Source organism: Rhipicephalus microplus, chromosome 2 (assembly GCF_043290135.1).
Source record: "Rhipicephalus microplus isolate Deutch F79 chromosome 2, USDA_Rmic, whole genome shotgun sequence".
Taxonomy (NCBI): domain Eukaryota; kingdom Metazoa; phylum Arthropoda; class Arachnida; order Ixodida; family Ixodidae; genus Rhipicephalus; species Rhipicephalus microplus.
In genome coordinates this window covers 155,347,410-155,359,912 of record NC_134701.1, presented here as the reverse complement: position 1 = coordinate 155,359,912, position 12,503 = coordinate 155,347,410, and the positions used below count along the sequence as shown (strand labels likewise).

Below are 12,503 nucleotides of genomic sequence, written 5' to 3'. Positions count from 1 at the left end.
CCATATTCCACCTAGATCAGTCCTGCTCAATGCCACCGTGACGTCACTCATGTTGACCGAGTGAGTGCGCGTACCGGAGTGTGAATCAATTACCACAATCGTCCCCCTGTAAGAGATACAGCGTTCGGGGCGACTTTTACATTCTGCCTTTTGGATAAAAAAGGGCACTAGTTTAGGTAAAGTATTGCGCTGTAAAGCATTTGGAGACTCACCTGTGAGCCATTTCTTCCATGAAAGAGCCAAAGATTGACGCTATCGATCGTGTGGTCGATCTATAGGAATGAGTTTTATGAACCAACAAATTGACAAAATAAATACGGTGAATATAATTCATTCTTTATTTGCATACAAACGCACACACATCTAGAGCACGCAGAGAAACTGTTCCTATCTCATTTGCATAGTTTTGCAGTTTTATTTGTACTCTTTAGAACATGTCTCTTCAGAGACACGTAGTTATGGAGCAGAGTGTGTGATGCTGCCACAAGTATGATATTCAGCACAATATCAGGATGATGATGCACTGCAAGTGGAAAAATCTTTCGTGACCGACACAAGAAGCGGCGTTCCCACTTTCACGAGAGCGAGCGTAGGCACGTCTGTGATAGCGAAACACGCCGGTGAAAACAAAGTGACGTAAGAGCCCGTGACTGACACAGTGAGCCGGCTTGAAATAATCTAGGTGGCATTGGTCCGGATCAAGCGACTGCTGAGTTCCCTCCTGGCGCAACTGATCACGTGGCCACACTGCTACGCCGGGCGCACCGTGGTCCGATGAGCGAGCAGTTTAAGATCTGTTGTGCTCTCGCGAACCACTGATCGTGTCATCTCCTGCTGCAAGGTTGCGTCGCCTTCATCTCTCAGCACCGTCAGTGACGTCACATGGACCTCATAGTCAGATAGATAGAATGTGGTGGTTGTTCGCATGAGCGTTGGTGAGTACTATAAGGACAGGACGTGTTGGAAGTGTAGCTGTGCTCTTGACCACCGCAAGTGTATGCACCTGTAACTTTGTCTTGTCGACAATATTTCCATGACCTCGTTTTTCGTATCTGAGGGCCGAAGAACAGCTATACTGTAAGCTATAGTTCTGTCAATAAAAAAAGCATTCGTGGTCAATTTTATCACGAGCAACACACACATTCACTTTATTTTTCGACGTAGCCCCAGAGACGCACATTCTGAAAGTGTTCGGCTTTATCATGAAAGGACCGTTGGTGATGGTCCCAGTCGTAGTCCTCCTTTGTCCCACCATATTCCTTTGGTAGACTCTCTAAAGGGAAAACGTCACTGAGCTCAGACAGGCCACCTTTAACCAAGTGAACCTGAAACAATGCATGAAATAGACGAAACGTGATTGCACTTGCATTAGATTAGAATAAGAGCGAAATTATATATGCCTTGTAACATAAGGTTAGATGTGCATAACTTTAACCCTTTCCCTTCCTCGTGTTTTCACCGCAGACGATGCAAAAAATGTACCTGTATTTGCCTGTTGGAATCTACGTGCCCAAAAATAACAAAAACTATTTAGGGCACTTCATTCCGACTTTTTCAGTAAAAAATACATTGGTGGATCTCACACCTCGTGAGAATCGGTTTGATGTGAAGCAGAGGTCAAGTAATGGTCTATGTTGCATATTTCGTTTGACTTTGAGGCTAGTCTTACAAGGTGGATCGATGTTAAATGCCTTAGTTGCGTGCACGTTGCGGCCTTCACGGGAACATGCACTACAATGGCGTCCACTGGTGACAACACTGCAGCTTTTGGTCGGACATAACGTCAGCAACGATCTTTGAGTACAGACGTCAGTGTATCGAAACGATCTGTGCTTCATGATTTGACGATCTGAGTATAGGGAGTTTTAGAATAGCGGGCGCCATACGAGTTTTAGAATAGCGTTTACCCTACTGCAAACCGCGACGCACAATCGCAGCAGAACCGTAGCATCGAAACGACTGTTTGCGGGCCGCATGCGGGCCGCACACACGGCCGATATTTCGTATTTTTTGTGGGCGGGCCGCGAATGCGAACGGCGACTTGCGTTACGACGCATGTGCAGTGGCAGCGACAGCAGCGCAAGGGCTCGCGGGGCGCTATTCTAAAACTCCTTTACGACTCGTATCTTTCTTTAGCGTGTTCCCCCGACGTTGAACAACACTTCGATATAGCTTGCTGAAGTGCAAGAATAGAAATGTCATGCTTGTTAGACTTCTATGAATACGGAGCCAACATTGCCACCAGAATCGTCATTAACCCGGTATAATGTCTGCACCATAAGTCTCCCTGTGTCAATGTTGAATGATTTGTTATGAAATTAGCCAGCAATGCAACCACAACTGCACTTGCATCAATCTTACGCCTTTATAGTGCTTTTTTTTTTCAAAGTGGTTTCAAGACCTGGCGTGGCTCTATGGTCTAATACCTGATTGCCACGCGTAACACTTCGATTTGATTGCTGCTGGCATCTTGTTTTCTTTTTTTTTAAATCTTTGCAGACGTCGGCTTAACGCTGGCTATTTCGGTTTCTCTTAACGCTCTCACAGTTAAGTTACTCAAGTATGTCCTCGCTGCTCTGGGTAGATAAAAAAATCGGCAGTTGTGACGTACCTTAAGAATCCATGTTATGCGAAGGTAAGTGTGTTGTAGTTGTTTATCGCCAAAACGTTACCAAGTGGAGCTAAACATATGTACAAATACGCACAGTGGCAAGTAATAAACAGCTGCATATGTTTTATATAACCACTTGTTTCTAGTTGCTTAACCATGCTAACAGCAACATAAATATTAGCAACACCTTTGAACCTCCTTGTCCTCGACACTGCTGCATTAATATGCTTCTCTGGATAGCTCGTATTTACAATTGATGTTAACCCGACGTGCCGGCTGTATCATAAGAGTAGATATGTATTGTTTATCGCGTCAAAAGAGTAGATATGTATTGTTTATCAAACTGGATCGCCAGCACCGCAACGACAATCGACGTTTCACGAACAGTTGGGGGCATTTGAAAAGTAAATCCGAGGCTTGGCGTTGCTCTGAGGCATAACACTTGATTTTCACACAGAACGCTGGAGTTTGATTTTTTCTGGGACCCTGATATTAATTAGTTGCACTTGTCGGGTCAAAGCTGCCGATATCAGCTTTTTCTTAACGCTCAGGCATTAAAATTACCCATGTCTGTTCTTGCCGCTCCATGGTAGATACCAAATGGTAATAATACCCTGTGTCACGGGCATACCCGCATACCTGCGGCCCATACCTTCCCGTGGGCGTGTGCCACACATCTAGATGAAAGAGTTTGACGACGTGCGCGATAGAATTGTGACATTACTTATGTCATCACCAGCGTGTCATATTGGCCAAACCATCTTACCCTTCCAATAATTTTGGTTAATAATTTTAGTTGAGCCCAAGTTAAGGGGGTGATCACGAAAGCACCCAGACGTAGATGATAGATAGATAGATAAACAAATATATATAATATATATATATATATATATATATATATATATATATATATAGATAGATATGCTCAATGTCACCGAAGTTTGCTAAGAAATGCTTCGCATTTAATAACGTGTGGTGCCAATGCGCTTACCACGGCTTATGGACCTCGTGCAAAGTGTATGAAACGGGCACTCGCGGAATAGGTTTGACGACCCAGGGGGCAACATTTTCACGTTATTCATGTCGTGACCAGCTTGCAGTTCTTTATTTGAATAGTCTCTTTTAGGCCTGGGACGCATAGCAGGTCGCTTACTACTTAGGTTCCAAATAATGTGATAATTAGTGCCATTCTTTGTTCTTCTGCTAGCCTATTCATTGTAATGTGAACCCCATTCTTATTAAGTGCTTTTTTTAAAGGCAATAGTGTTTTTTGGTATAATTTAACGCAAAAGCTTCGTTCTGTCTGTCCGTCTGTTAGTCTGTCAGCCGCACGATTCAGCCACCCGGCGAAAGTTAAGGCAGCTTCTCAACGCCTAGGCATGTTGATCCACTTGCTGCGTTCATACTTATGAACATTCTCAATCATAAAGGAAGTGTTACCCATATTTTAAATAAACATCAACATGTAAGCAATATGAAGCGGATTTCTTTATTTGTAAAATGTATAGATACATGATTCTAAAGACCGAAGCACTGACGATGCAGCGCTGTGAACTAAAACGTGGGTGTTTTCTACACTTCATTAGGACTAGAGTTACTCTATATGCTACCTAAAAGAAGCATATACAATAACTCTAACTGGGTGGATGGATGGATGGATGCTATGAGCGTCCCCTTTATAACGGGGTGGTGACAAGTATGTCACCAGGCTCGACAAAAAAAAAAAAACCCTTTTTTCTTTTTTTATGTTAACTAACACGACACGGTGCTGCCACCTACGAATGAATATTACGGCCAGATGACTTCAGTATCTCACGTAGCAGAGAGAGCCTTCATGTGCGTGTAGCCTCCGTAGGCGGCGCCACGCACATGAAGGCTCCTAGCCTAGTCACCGATTTTGTTGCGCACAGCGTCAAATAAACACTTCATTTTTTTCTCAACAGACACAAAACTATTGTCTTTAGACGGCCGTTGCCAACGAAGCATAAAGATCGCAGCGAATTGTTCTTTGGAATACGAAGCAATTCCTCGATACTTTAGCGCCATAGCGTATGTAATATTCCTATCTGAATTTGTCCCATTAAGAGCCGATACTTTGCAGCTAATTTGGTGCATAAGGAAGGCATTATGAGCCCTAAGCAGTATGTCCTGCCATGTTCCACCTTTTCTACCGGAAACTCTCACGAATGTTTGTTTTGCGTCATTGGGGTTGGATGAGCTATGACGTTGTGTTACATCCTTAGACGTCTATTGAAAGACGCAACATATTAGTTCAACAGCTCGCGGAAAGTCACATCCGTCTCTGTTTGGAATTTAAAGAATGACCCGGAGGGACAAGCGAGGCCTTGCAAGCAAACCATAGAATGCATCAGCGGTGGTCGGTGTACATCTGTCGACGGGCAATGGCAATGTGTCGAGAAATGGTCACCATCCTAATTCGACGATTAAGAGAGAATACGCTGCTTTGTGTAATTGCTGCCCCACTTGTTGGTGAAATGAGATTTTTCATTGTACATAACTTGGGTAACTGAGAAATTTCGTGTGTTTTTTGCTGACATTTTTGATGAAGGCAAAAATGCTTGAGGCTAATGTACTTATATTATTCTGCACGTACCCCAGGTGCTCGAAATTTCCGGGGCTCTCCACTACAGCGTTCCGCAATATCATATGGTGGTTTTCGTACCCCAAAGTTAGTGGAAGTTACCTTTATTTTATTTTTTTCTAAACAGAGTGGTTGGCAGCATGCTCGCGCCACCGGCGCACAGAGCAGGACATCGATAGTGCAATTCAGGTTACCAGAATTCAATCCTGTTCGGCCCAAAAGGCGTGCTTGAAGCATATTTCAGGATCTTTTACTGAGACATCTGTTGAAACCAAAGAGAAAACAGCACAATGACTTGGGGTATAGCTTAACTGCGGTGCTCCCAAACGCTTCTTTCAGCATAAATGAGCCCGGCTCGTCTTTCTTAGCGAGAGGGTTACTGATCACAAGTATAAATTCTGCTTACGAATGTCTTGCAATTACAGATAATAAACGACAAAGCAGAAACAAACGCGGAAATTTTCTTGTTAATATGATTTTATCACAGTCAATGCGAAGTCGACGTGCTGGAGCGACTAGAGGAATAAAAAAACTAGCGCACCAAAGCATGAAAACACATCAACATGAGCGTCCTTCTAGCAGAGAAAACGAGAAGCATGCAGAGGCATTAGTAACCAGAATGTGTATTATCATGACTCATATCTTACCCTGCTTTTTAGTTTGGTCGATATGAAAGGCCTCATGAAGATGTTATAAATGCCTTCGAAAACAGTGGGCGTGTTTATAAAGTACATGCCCTTGACCCGGACGGGAAATGTGTCCTGCGGAAAAAAGAAAGAAGATAATACTTCAATGAGAGCTTTGTAGCGTAAGAGGACCGAAATGCATTACAGTTTTGGTGCTCACATGTTTCTGTTTATTTGGATGAGACATATAGCTAAAACGAATGCCATATTGAAAACTTGTATAAATGCCAACAATACAGGAAAATGCCCCGAAGTTTTGAAGCAACGATAGGCTGAGCTACCATTGTGCGAGAACAAATAAAAATACATGCAAAAAAAAGGCACTCGTGCGAGTCAAAAGAACTATGATCGTGAGATAGGTGCTTCGTTTCGATGTAAACTTTAATTTGGGAGATCCGAGTGGTATGCATGCCGGCCAAGCGCGCGGGAGTGTTCATGCACTATGGCGGCCGTTGGCTGTTACTTGTATATACGCACAGATGGCACTGCAAATAATTCTTTATTGCATTTCGTCCATAGCAGATTTGCTTGTACCTTTACGAATGATGCACGAATGTATGCTATATTTGACACTATGTAACCATGCTGCGAATTGCGCCGAGGACAAACACCTGGCGTGTAAAAAGGCGCGCCAGCATTTAGCCAGGCAATTGAGTCGTACGTGTGGACCTTCTGCTATATAATTAAAAGATGTTTCAAGTATTTTTGAGCTGGCGCGAGTTTATTATACTGCGAAACGCCGTCTTCATCTGCTGTCACACCAAAAGCATACGCAACGCACTTTCTGAGCATCGAGGCACGTGTACAATGGTAAATAAAATAAGCGATTTCAATAACCAAGATCATTCTAATTAGGCTGAACTATTGTTATTAGAGGTCAATTTTCGAGTAGCCTGTTCGAAGTACTGCTTGTTCCTTTGGTTGATTGAATTTTAATGTTGTCTTAATTCTGCTAGCAATTACTTTTGTAAATAGCTTGTACACTACGGAGAGCAAGCTGATCGACCTGTAATTCTTCAAGTCCTTGTCATCTCCTTTCTTATGTATCAGGGTGATGTTAGCATTCTTCCAAGTACTCTTCTTGTCAGGAGACACCTCGTAAACAGGGTCGCAAGTTTTTCTAACACAATCTGTCCTCCATCTTTCAGCAGATTTGATGTGCCTGATCCTAACCAGCAGTTTTGCCTCTTAGCATGCTCTCCAAGGCTTTTCTGACTTCTATCATTACTGGTGGGGTGTCATCTGGGTTACTACTATTTCCTATATTAAGGTCGTGGATGTGCTGGCTACTGTACAGATCTCTGTAAAACTCTTGTGCTAATTTTACTATCCTATCCATATTGGTAGTTACATTGCCTTCCTTGTTTTTTAGTGCATACATCTGGTTTTTGCCTATCCCAAGTTTTCTCTTCACTGCTTTGACGCTTCCTCCGTTTTTCAGAGCATAATTAATTCTCTCTATGTTATACCTTCTCACATCGGATACCTTACGCTTATTATTCAACTTCGAAAGCTTTACCCTCTCTATTTGTCTATTGTACTTGAGGCCTTCATACTTTGACGCTTCTTAATGAGATTCTTCGTTTCCTGGGACAGCGTTCCAGTGTCCTCTCTAACTATAGTACCTACAACTTTCATTGCACACTTCATGATAATACTAGTCAGATTATCATTCATTGCGTCAACGCTATAATTGCGTTATGCTGCAATGCCTGCTATGAGCACTCTTCAAAAACACGTGTCACATAAGAGGCCTCAAAACACAAGTGCTATGTAAAGAACTGGCCACACCTTTTCGGCGATGTTAATCAGTTTCTTTTCACGAGAAATTGATATTCACTTCATTGCGTACACATTTCTCCGCGCAAAGCTGCAGTTAAGTGCTTCGCAAAGCTTAGTCTGTGACCTCAAGAAACCTGTTCTAGCTTGATTTATATCACGATTTCTGTCCTGATGATCTCAGCTCCGCCTGTTTTGCAAATCTGTAATAGCAACATTTACTTCATGTGGGTGAGCCTACTGCGTACAACATTTTTGCTCAACAATGGGCGCTTCGGTTTCTGTGACATGTGCAAAGATGACCTTGGAATTCTTCGAGAGAAACTCTTCAATGATCTTTGAGCGGCCTTCAATGCATATTGTACGGTGGGTAGTCGAGCGTCTATAAATGACCCACGGCAGCGCCATTCCTAGATGCCATTCTTAGGCTGACGCGAATCGTACTTCAGATAAATGGGCAACTGGCGTATCAGGCAGTACCAAACAGATGTAACTATATACAGGCAAAGTGACGCTAACGCACCAACTGAAATTCACCTTAACACAGGAGACAGCGTTGATTGTAAATATGCTACTATCACCTACACGAGTAAAAATTTTTGCCACCCCGCCTTCCTTTGGCATCCTTATTAATCGAGCCAGCGCGTAATAAAATTATTCGGGCAGGTAGACGCAACCTGATAAACACAACAGATCAATGATCTCTCTCTCTCTATCTCTCTCACACACAAACACACACACACACACGCACACACACACACACACACGCACACGCACACACACACACACACACGCACACACACAGCTGCAAGATGGAGGGCAAAGGTGTTTCGTTGCTTTTGCGTGTTCGGATAAATCGATCTAAATAGATCACGCAGGGAAATGTTGGTCAAAGACGTATGCACTTACTTGAGCAAGTGTGATGAGCATTCTAAGGAAGCTCGGCGTCAATTCCAGGATGTGATGCACGCTCAAGCCTTTCAGATCTTCGACACCCACTACTCCTCGTATCTGGGTCTCCTCGTCAAGGAGGAGGCACTCTGCTCCTACTATGAAACATCTCATGAAGTCTCGTATTGAACACAAGTCGCGGGTCCATGAACCTGAAAGAAAGCCGCAAATAGTTAAGTATATTGATCAAAATTTTCGAATGACGCTTTGAGGAGTACTACTATCTTTATGTGACTAATGGGTGATACATTTTTCTGAGGTGTGAGACAATATGACTGCCTTATTAGTAATATATATATATATATATATATATATATATATATATATATATATATATATATATATATATATATATATATATATATATATATATATAATGAATGGATTGGGAAAAGATCTCGCACATTCGAACGAACGCCTATTGCATACCGGTGTGTCGTCGCCGATTATGATCACCACCACCTCACACCTCTTCTAAACAGGGCACCTGCATCTAACAAGCACATTCTCCAAAGCTTCCTAGCGCGCTTAAACACTAATATTTTTTGTGCTATATGCTCTACAATATAGAATTGGCCTGCTATTCATTTCTTTCTGCAAGAGATGTTGGAATGTTTCTCTACTAGTTTCCATAGCGTGTTTCGTTATTGTTTACCCTTCTTCATAAACCCCAGGGAGGAAAAAAGCCTGTTTTTGCCAAAAGTATTGATGGAAGCAAATAGTAGCATTTTAAAAGGTATTACTCAAATACTCGGCTCATAACAACGCAAGAACGGAGGGATAGAGCAAGATAAATTTAACGATCACGAGTATGGCTTGGTGGGGTAGCTAGTTTGCATCTCAGAAAGCTTAGAGCGGGAATCGATGGAGACAAATTGTAGAAACAAGATCAGGCACTGTGTCTTTCGCCTTTTTTGCTTTGTCCAAGTCTATGTGAAGCGTAAGCTTTCTAAGTTACAGGACCCGCACTGACTTCCAACTAAATCATTTATTCTTTGAGAAACAAAGACGAAAATAAAGCACAAGCTGTGAAAAAGAAAGACTGCGTGAGCGCACAAAATTTTACAAAGCCAACTAGGCAAGATAAAATCAGGCTCTTCGGAAATCAAAAGAAGAGATCCGAGAGCTAACGCTGATATCAGCTTGACTGTTTATAAGATGAATTTTCACTACCTCTCTAGTCATGTCGTACTTTGCTCACACTGAGCTGTTAAATGCAACAACAAGAATCTTGAAAGCAATTACTAAAACAGGAAGTACCATGAAAAAGGAATGGTGTCATTTTAATTACATGTTTCTTAACGTTCCATAAACGAATATTGTTGCTTAATACGATGGCACCCAACATAACAGCATCATTATACTGATTTGATGTCACATCAATAAAATTTCACCCGCATTGCTAGTAACATAGGTTGGTTATGGCTGAACATCTATTGCTCATTGTAAAAGCACCTGAATTGAGTGATTTTGTAGAGGAGAATGAATGTGAGAAGTAAACAGAGTGAGTGGGCACTTTAGGCCGTAAAACCAGTACTAAACTTTTGAACAAAAAACAAAAAATGATAGCAAGAAATTAGCTTTAGAGGTACTGACAACCACTCTTCATTGTTTCTTGTTTTCTTTAGTGGAACAGAAAGCGTAGCAGCTCGACTGTGTATTCATGAAATGGTAAGGCTGAAAACGTCGTGAAACATTTTATACTGCTAATTTTTAAATCTTTGATGATTGTGAAGTCGTGCACCCAACACACGCTGCAAACGACGGGAGGGGAGCGTGAGGGGTGTTCGCATTGGCGCGCTCCAGTTTGGGGCGTATGTGCGCTATTGGTGAGAATGAACCACGACTCAACATGTTCCACTAGTTGTCTCGAATGTAGCACTGCTTCTTAACGTGTAATTCCTTTCACCACGAAGGCAGGACAGAATAGAGTGGCGATGAGTTGATTGGTGGGACGTTGGAGAGGCCTTTGCCCTGCAGTGGGCATAGTCAGGTTAATGATGATCATGATGGCCATGACACTGTTGAGTGATTGTATACACAGCGTTAGTGCTGTGAGTCCAACTATCTGTTCTCCAGCTTCATCGTTCTTTGTTTCACTGTAGCTGATCGAGTGCACATGAGCTCCTGAGACTCTGTTTCACTGTTGATCGTTACAAATTTTATTATTGAACACCTATTACAGCGTGCATAATAGCCTAGGACTACGTAGAGCAAAGGAAACGACTCCGTAGTGCAAGTTGAAAATGCAATCCTACTCAAATCAGGGAAATGATGATTGTATCTATAGCACCTCATTCTCATTCTTTTCTTTGTCATCAGCGTATAATCTGACCTTTTGAAGAGTTATTGGTCCCTTTAAATGAAAGTTGTCAGGAAAGGTAAGAGATATGAAAAAAAAAAGACTGACCAAAGTCAAGCAAGGCCATGGCTCTTCCCTTGGAATCTCTCACTAGTGGGAAGAGTGCCAGCTTATGCCGTCGAAACACTGTGTCGTATTCGATTGTCGATGGTGATAGGTTGTCGAACACTTCAGGCATATCTCTGCGAGCACTGAAGTACTTCTTCACAGTTTTCACGGCTTCATCGACCCTGTACTTTTTTGTCCGAAGAAACGGGAGTAAAAAGTCATCAGGAGGAACGCGGAAACCCTGTTCCTCTGAAAATAAATAAAGACAGGAATTGTTAATTATTGAGCATGTCGAACGTTACGTATTTGCTTTATGATTGGGGTGTTCAATAGCTTCAAGAAAGGCTTTTGTTTGCAAAGTTGGCGAAGTATCAGTAAACGAAAACAAAATAAAGCTAGCACCTGAACATGATCTATTGCAGGTAAGTCAAGGAACAACTGGGGCCGCTTACTAGCGCACTTTGCATCTTGCAAGAAAAACTGGTCGCAAGTAATAGATTGAAACCACAGTACATCACACATTTAGCGTGAAGCGTATTGAGAAATGAGACACCTGCTTCCACATCTCACTAGTAGTAAAGAGAATTCGGTTTGCCCAGTAAACAGAGTATGTAAAAAGCACGCTGTTGCGTGGTCTGCAAAAGTTAGGGTTTCTGCTATGAGAAATTGAATTCATTAATTAGCTGCATGGCATGCACCTAAGTAAAAGAAATCCTGACATATCCACCAAATGAATGATCACAAGTTGGTGGAGCTCGATAAGAGAGATCATCGGTGAAACGTAGCTCTCCCGTGAAATGTTAGCCCATTATATCATTATAAAGACATAAGACTGTACGTATATTATACAAATAAACTTATATCTTGTTCTTGTTCGTTTTGTTGTTTCGTTTTCTTCGTTAGTTTTCTTTTTTCATTTTGTTGTTGTCATGGCAGATGGATTGCGAGGTCACTTCAATAATACGTCTTTATGGTCCGTGAAATGAAGCGAGAGAGGTTCTTGTACTGGCTGCAGGGGTAAGTTTGGAAACACTAATGGTGTCATCACTTGGCAGACACGTAGTAGCCGACGAACTCTGCGCCGGAGAACTTTAACCTGGCGGAGGGTACCGGAAGAAAATCTACCAATGAAACACCCGCGAACTTTCTGGAGCAAATCGCTGGGTGTAAATGGAACGCGATGCACACGTCTCTCTTCTTGCAAGAGTGAGCTCGCAGGGTTTCTCGATGGGCGTGCCCCCCTCCACCGCCTACCTTAATGGGCAAGGTAGGCACAGCTATTGGATCATTCCAGTGACAATAGGCGCCGAAACGGTAGGTCAGAATGACGGACGAGACGGTGAAGTATGTCGCAAGCGTGCACGTCAGCGTCGCAGAGCGTGAAGACGCGTTAGTGCTACTGAGAGACCGAACTGCGTCGCGGTTTATCACCGTGGCACAGCTTCGGAGCACGGCTGCATGGCG

The 12,503-nt window shown here is 42.6% G+C and overlaps 1 protein-coding gene across 3 annotated transcripts in view; it reads right to left on the bottom strand.

The window, feature by feature from the left end:
* Positions 1–1,119: 1,119 nt before the first annotated feature.
* The window catches only part of LOC119169703 (retinaldehyde-binding protein 1), a 24,298-nt gene continuing 12,914 nt past the window's right edge, over positions 1,120–12,503 (bottom strand). For 2 of the 3 annotated variants that reach the window (XM_037420731.2, XM_075886929.1), the window contains exons 3-6: positions 11,040–11,288; positions 8,588–8,781; positions 5,861–5,974; positions 1,120–1,325 (exon numbers count right to left, since the gene is read on the bottom strand). In XM_037420731.2, coding sequence (XP_037276628.2) covers positions 1,149–1,325; positions 5,861–5,974; positions 8,588–8,781; positions 11,040–11,288 — 734 coding nt within the window. In that variant the 3' untranslated portion in view covers positions 1,120–1,148. Of the gene's footprint in view, positions 1,326–5,301; positions 5,476–5,860; positions 5,975–8,587; positions 8,782–11,039; positions 11,289–12,503 lie in introns of those variants that run through there. The other variant, XM_075886930.1, reaches the window with a different exon arrangement.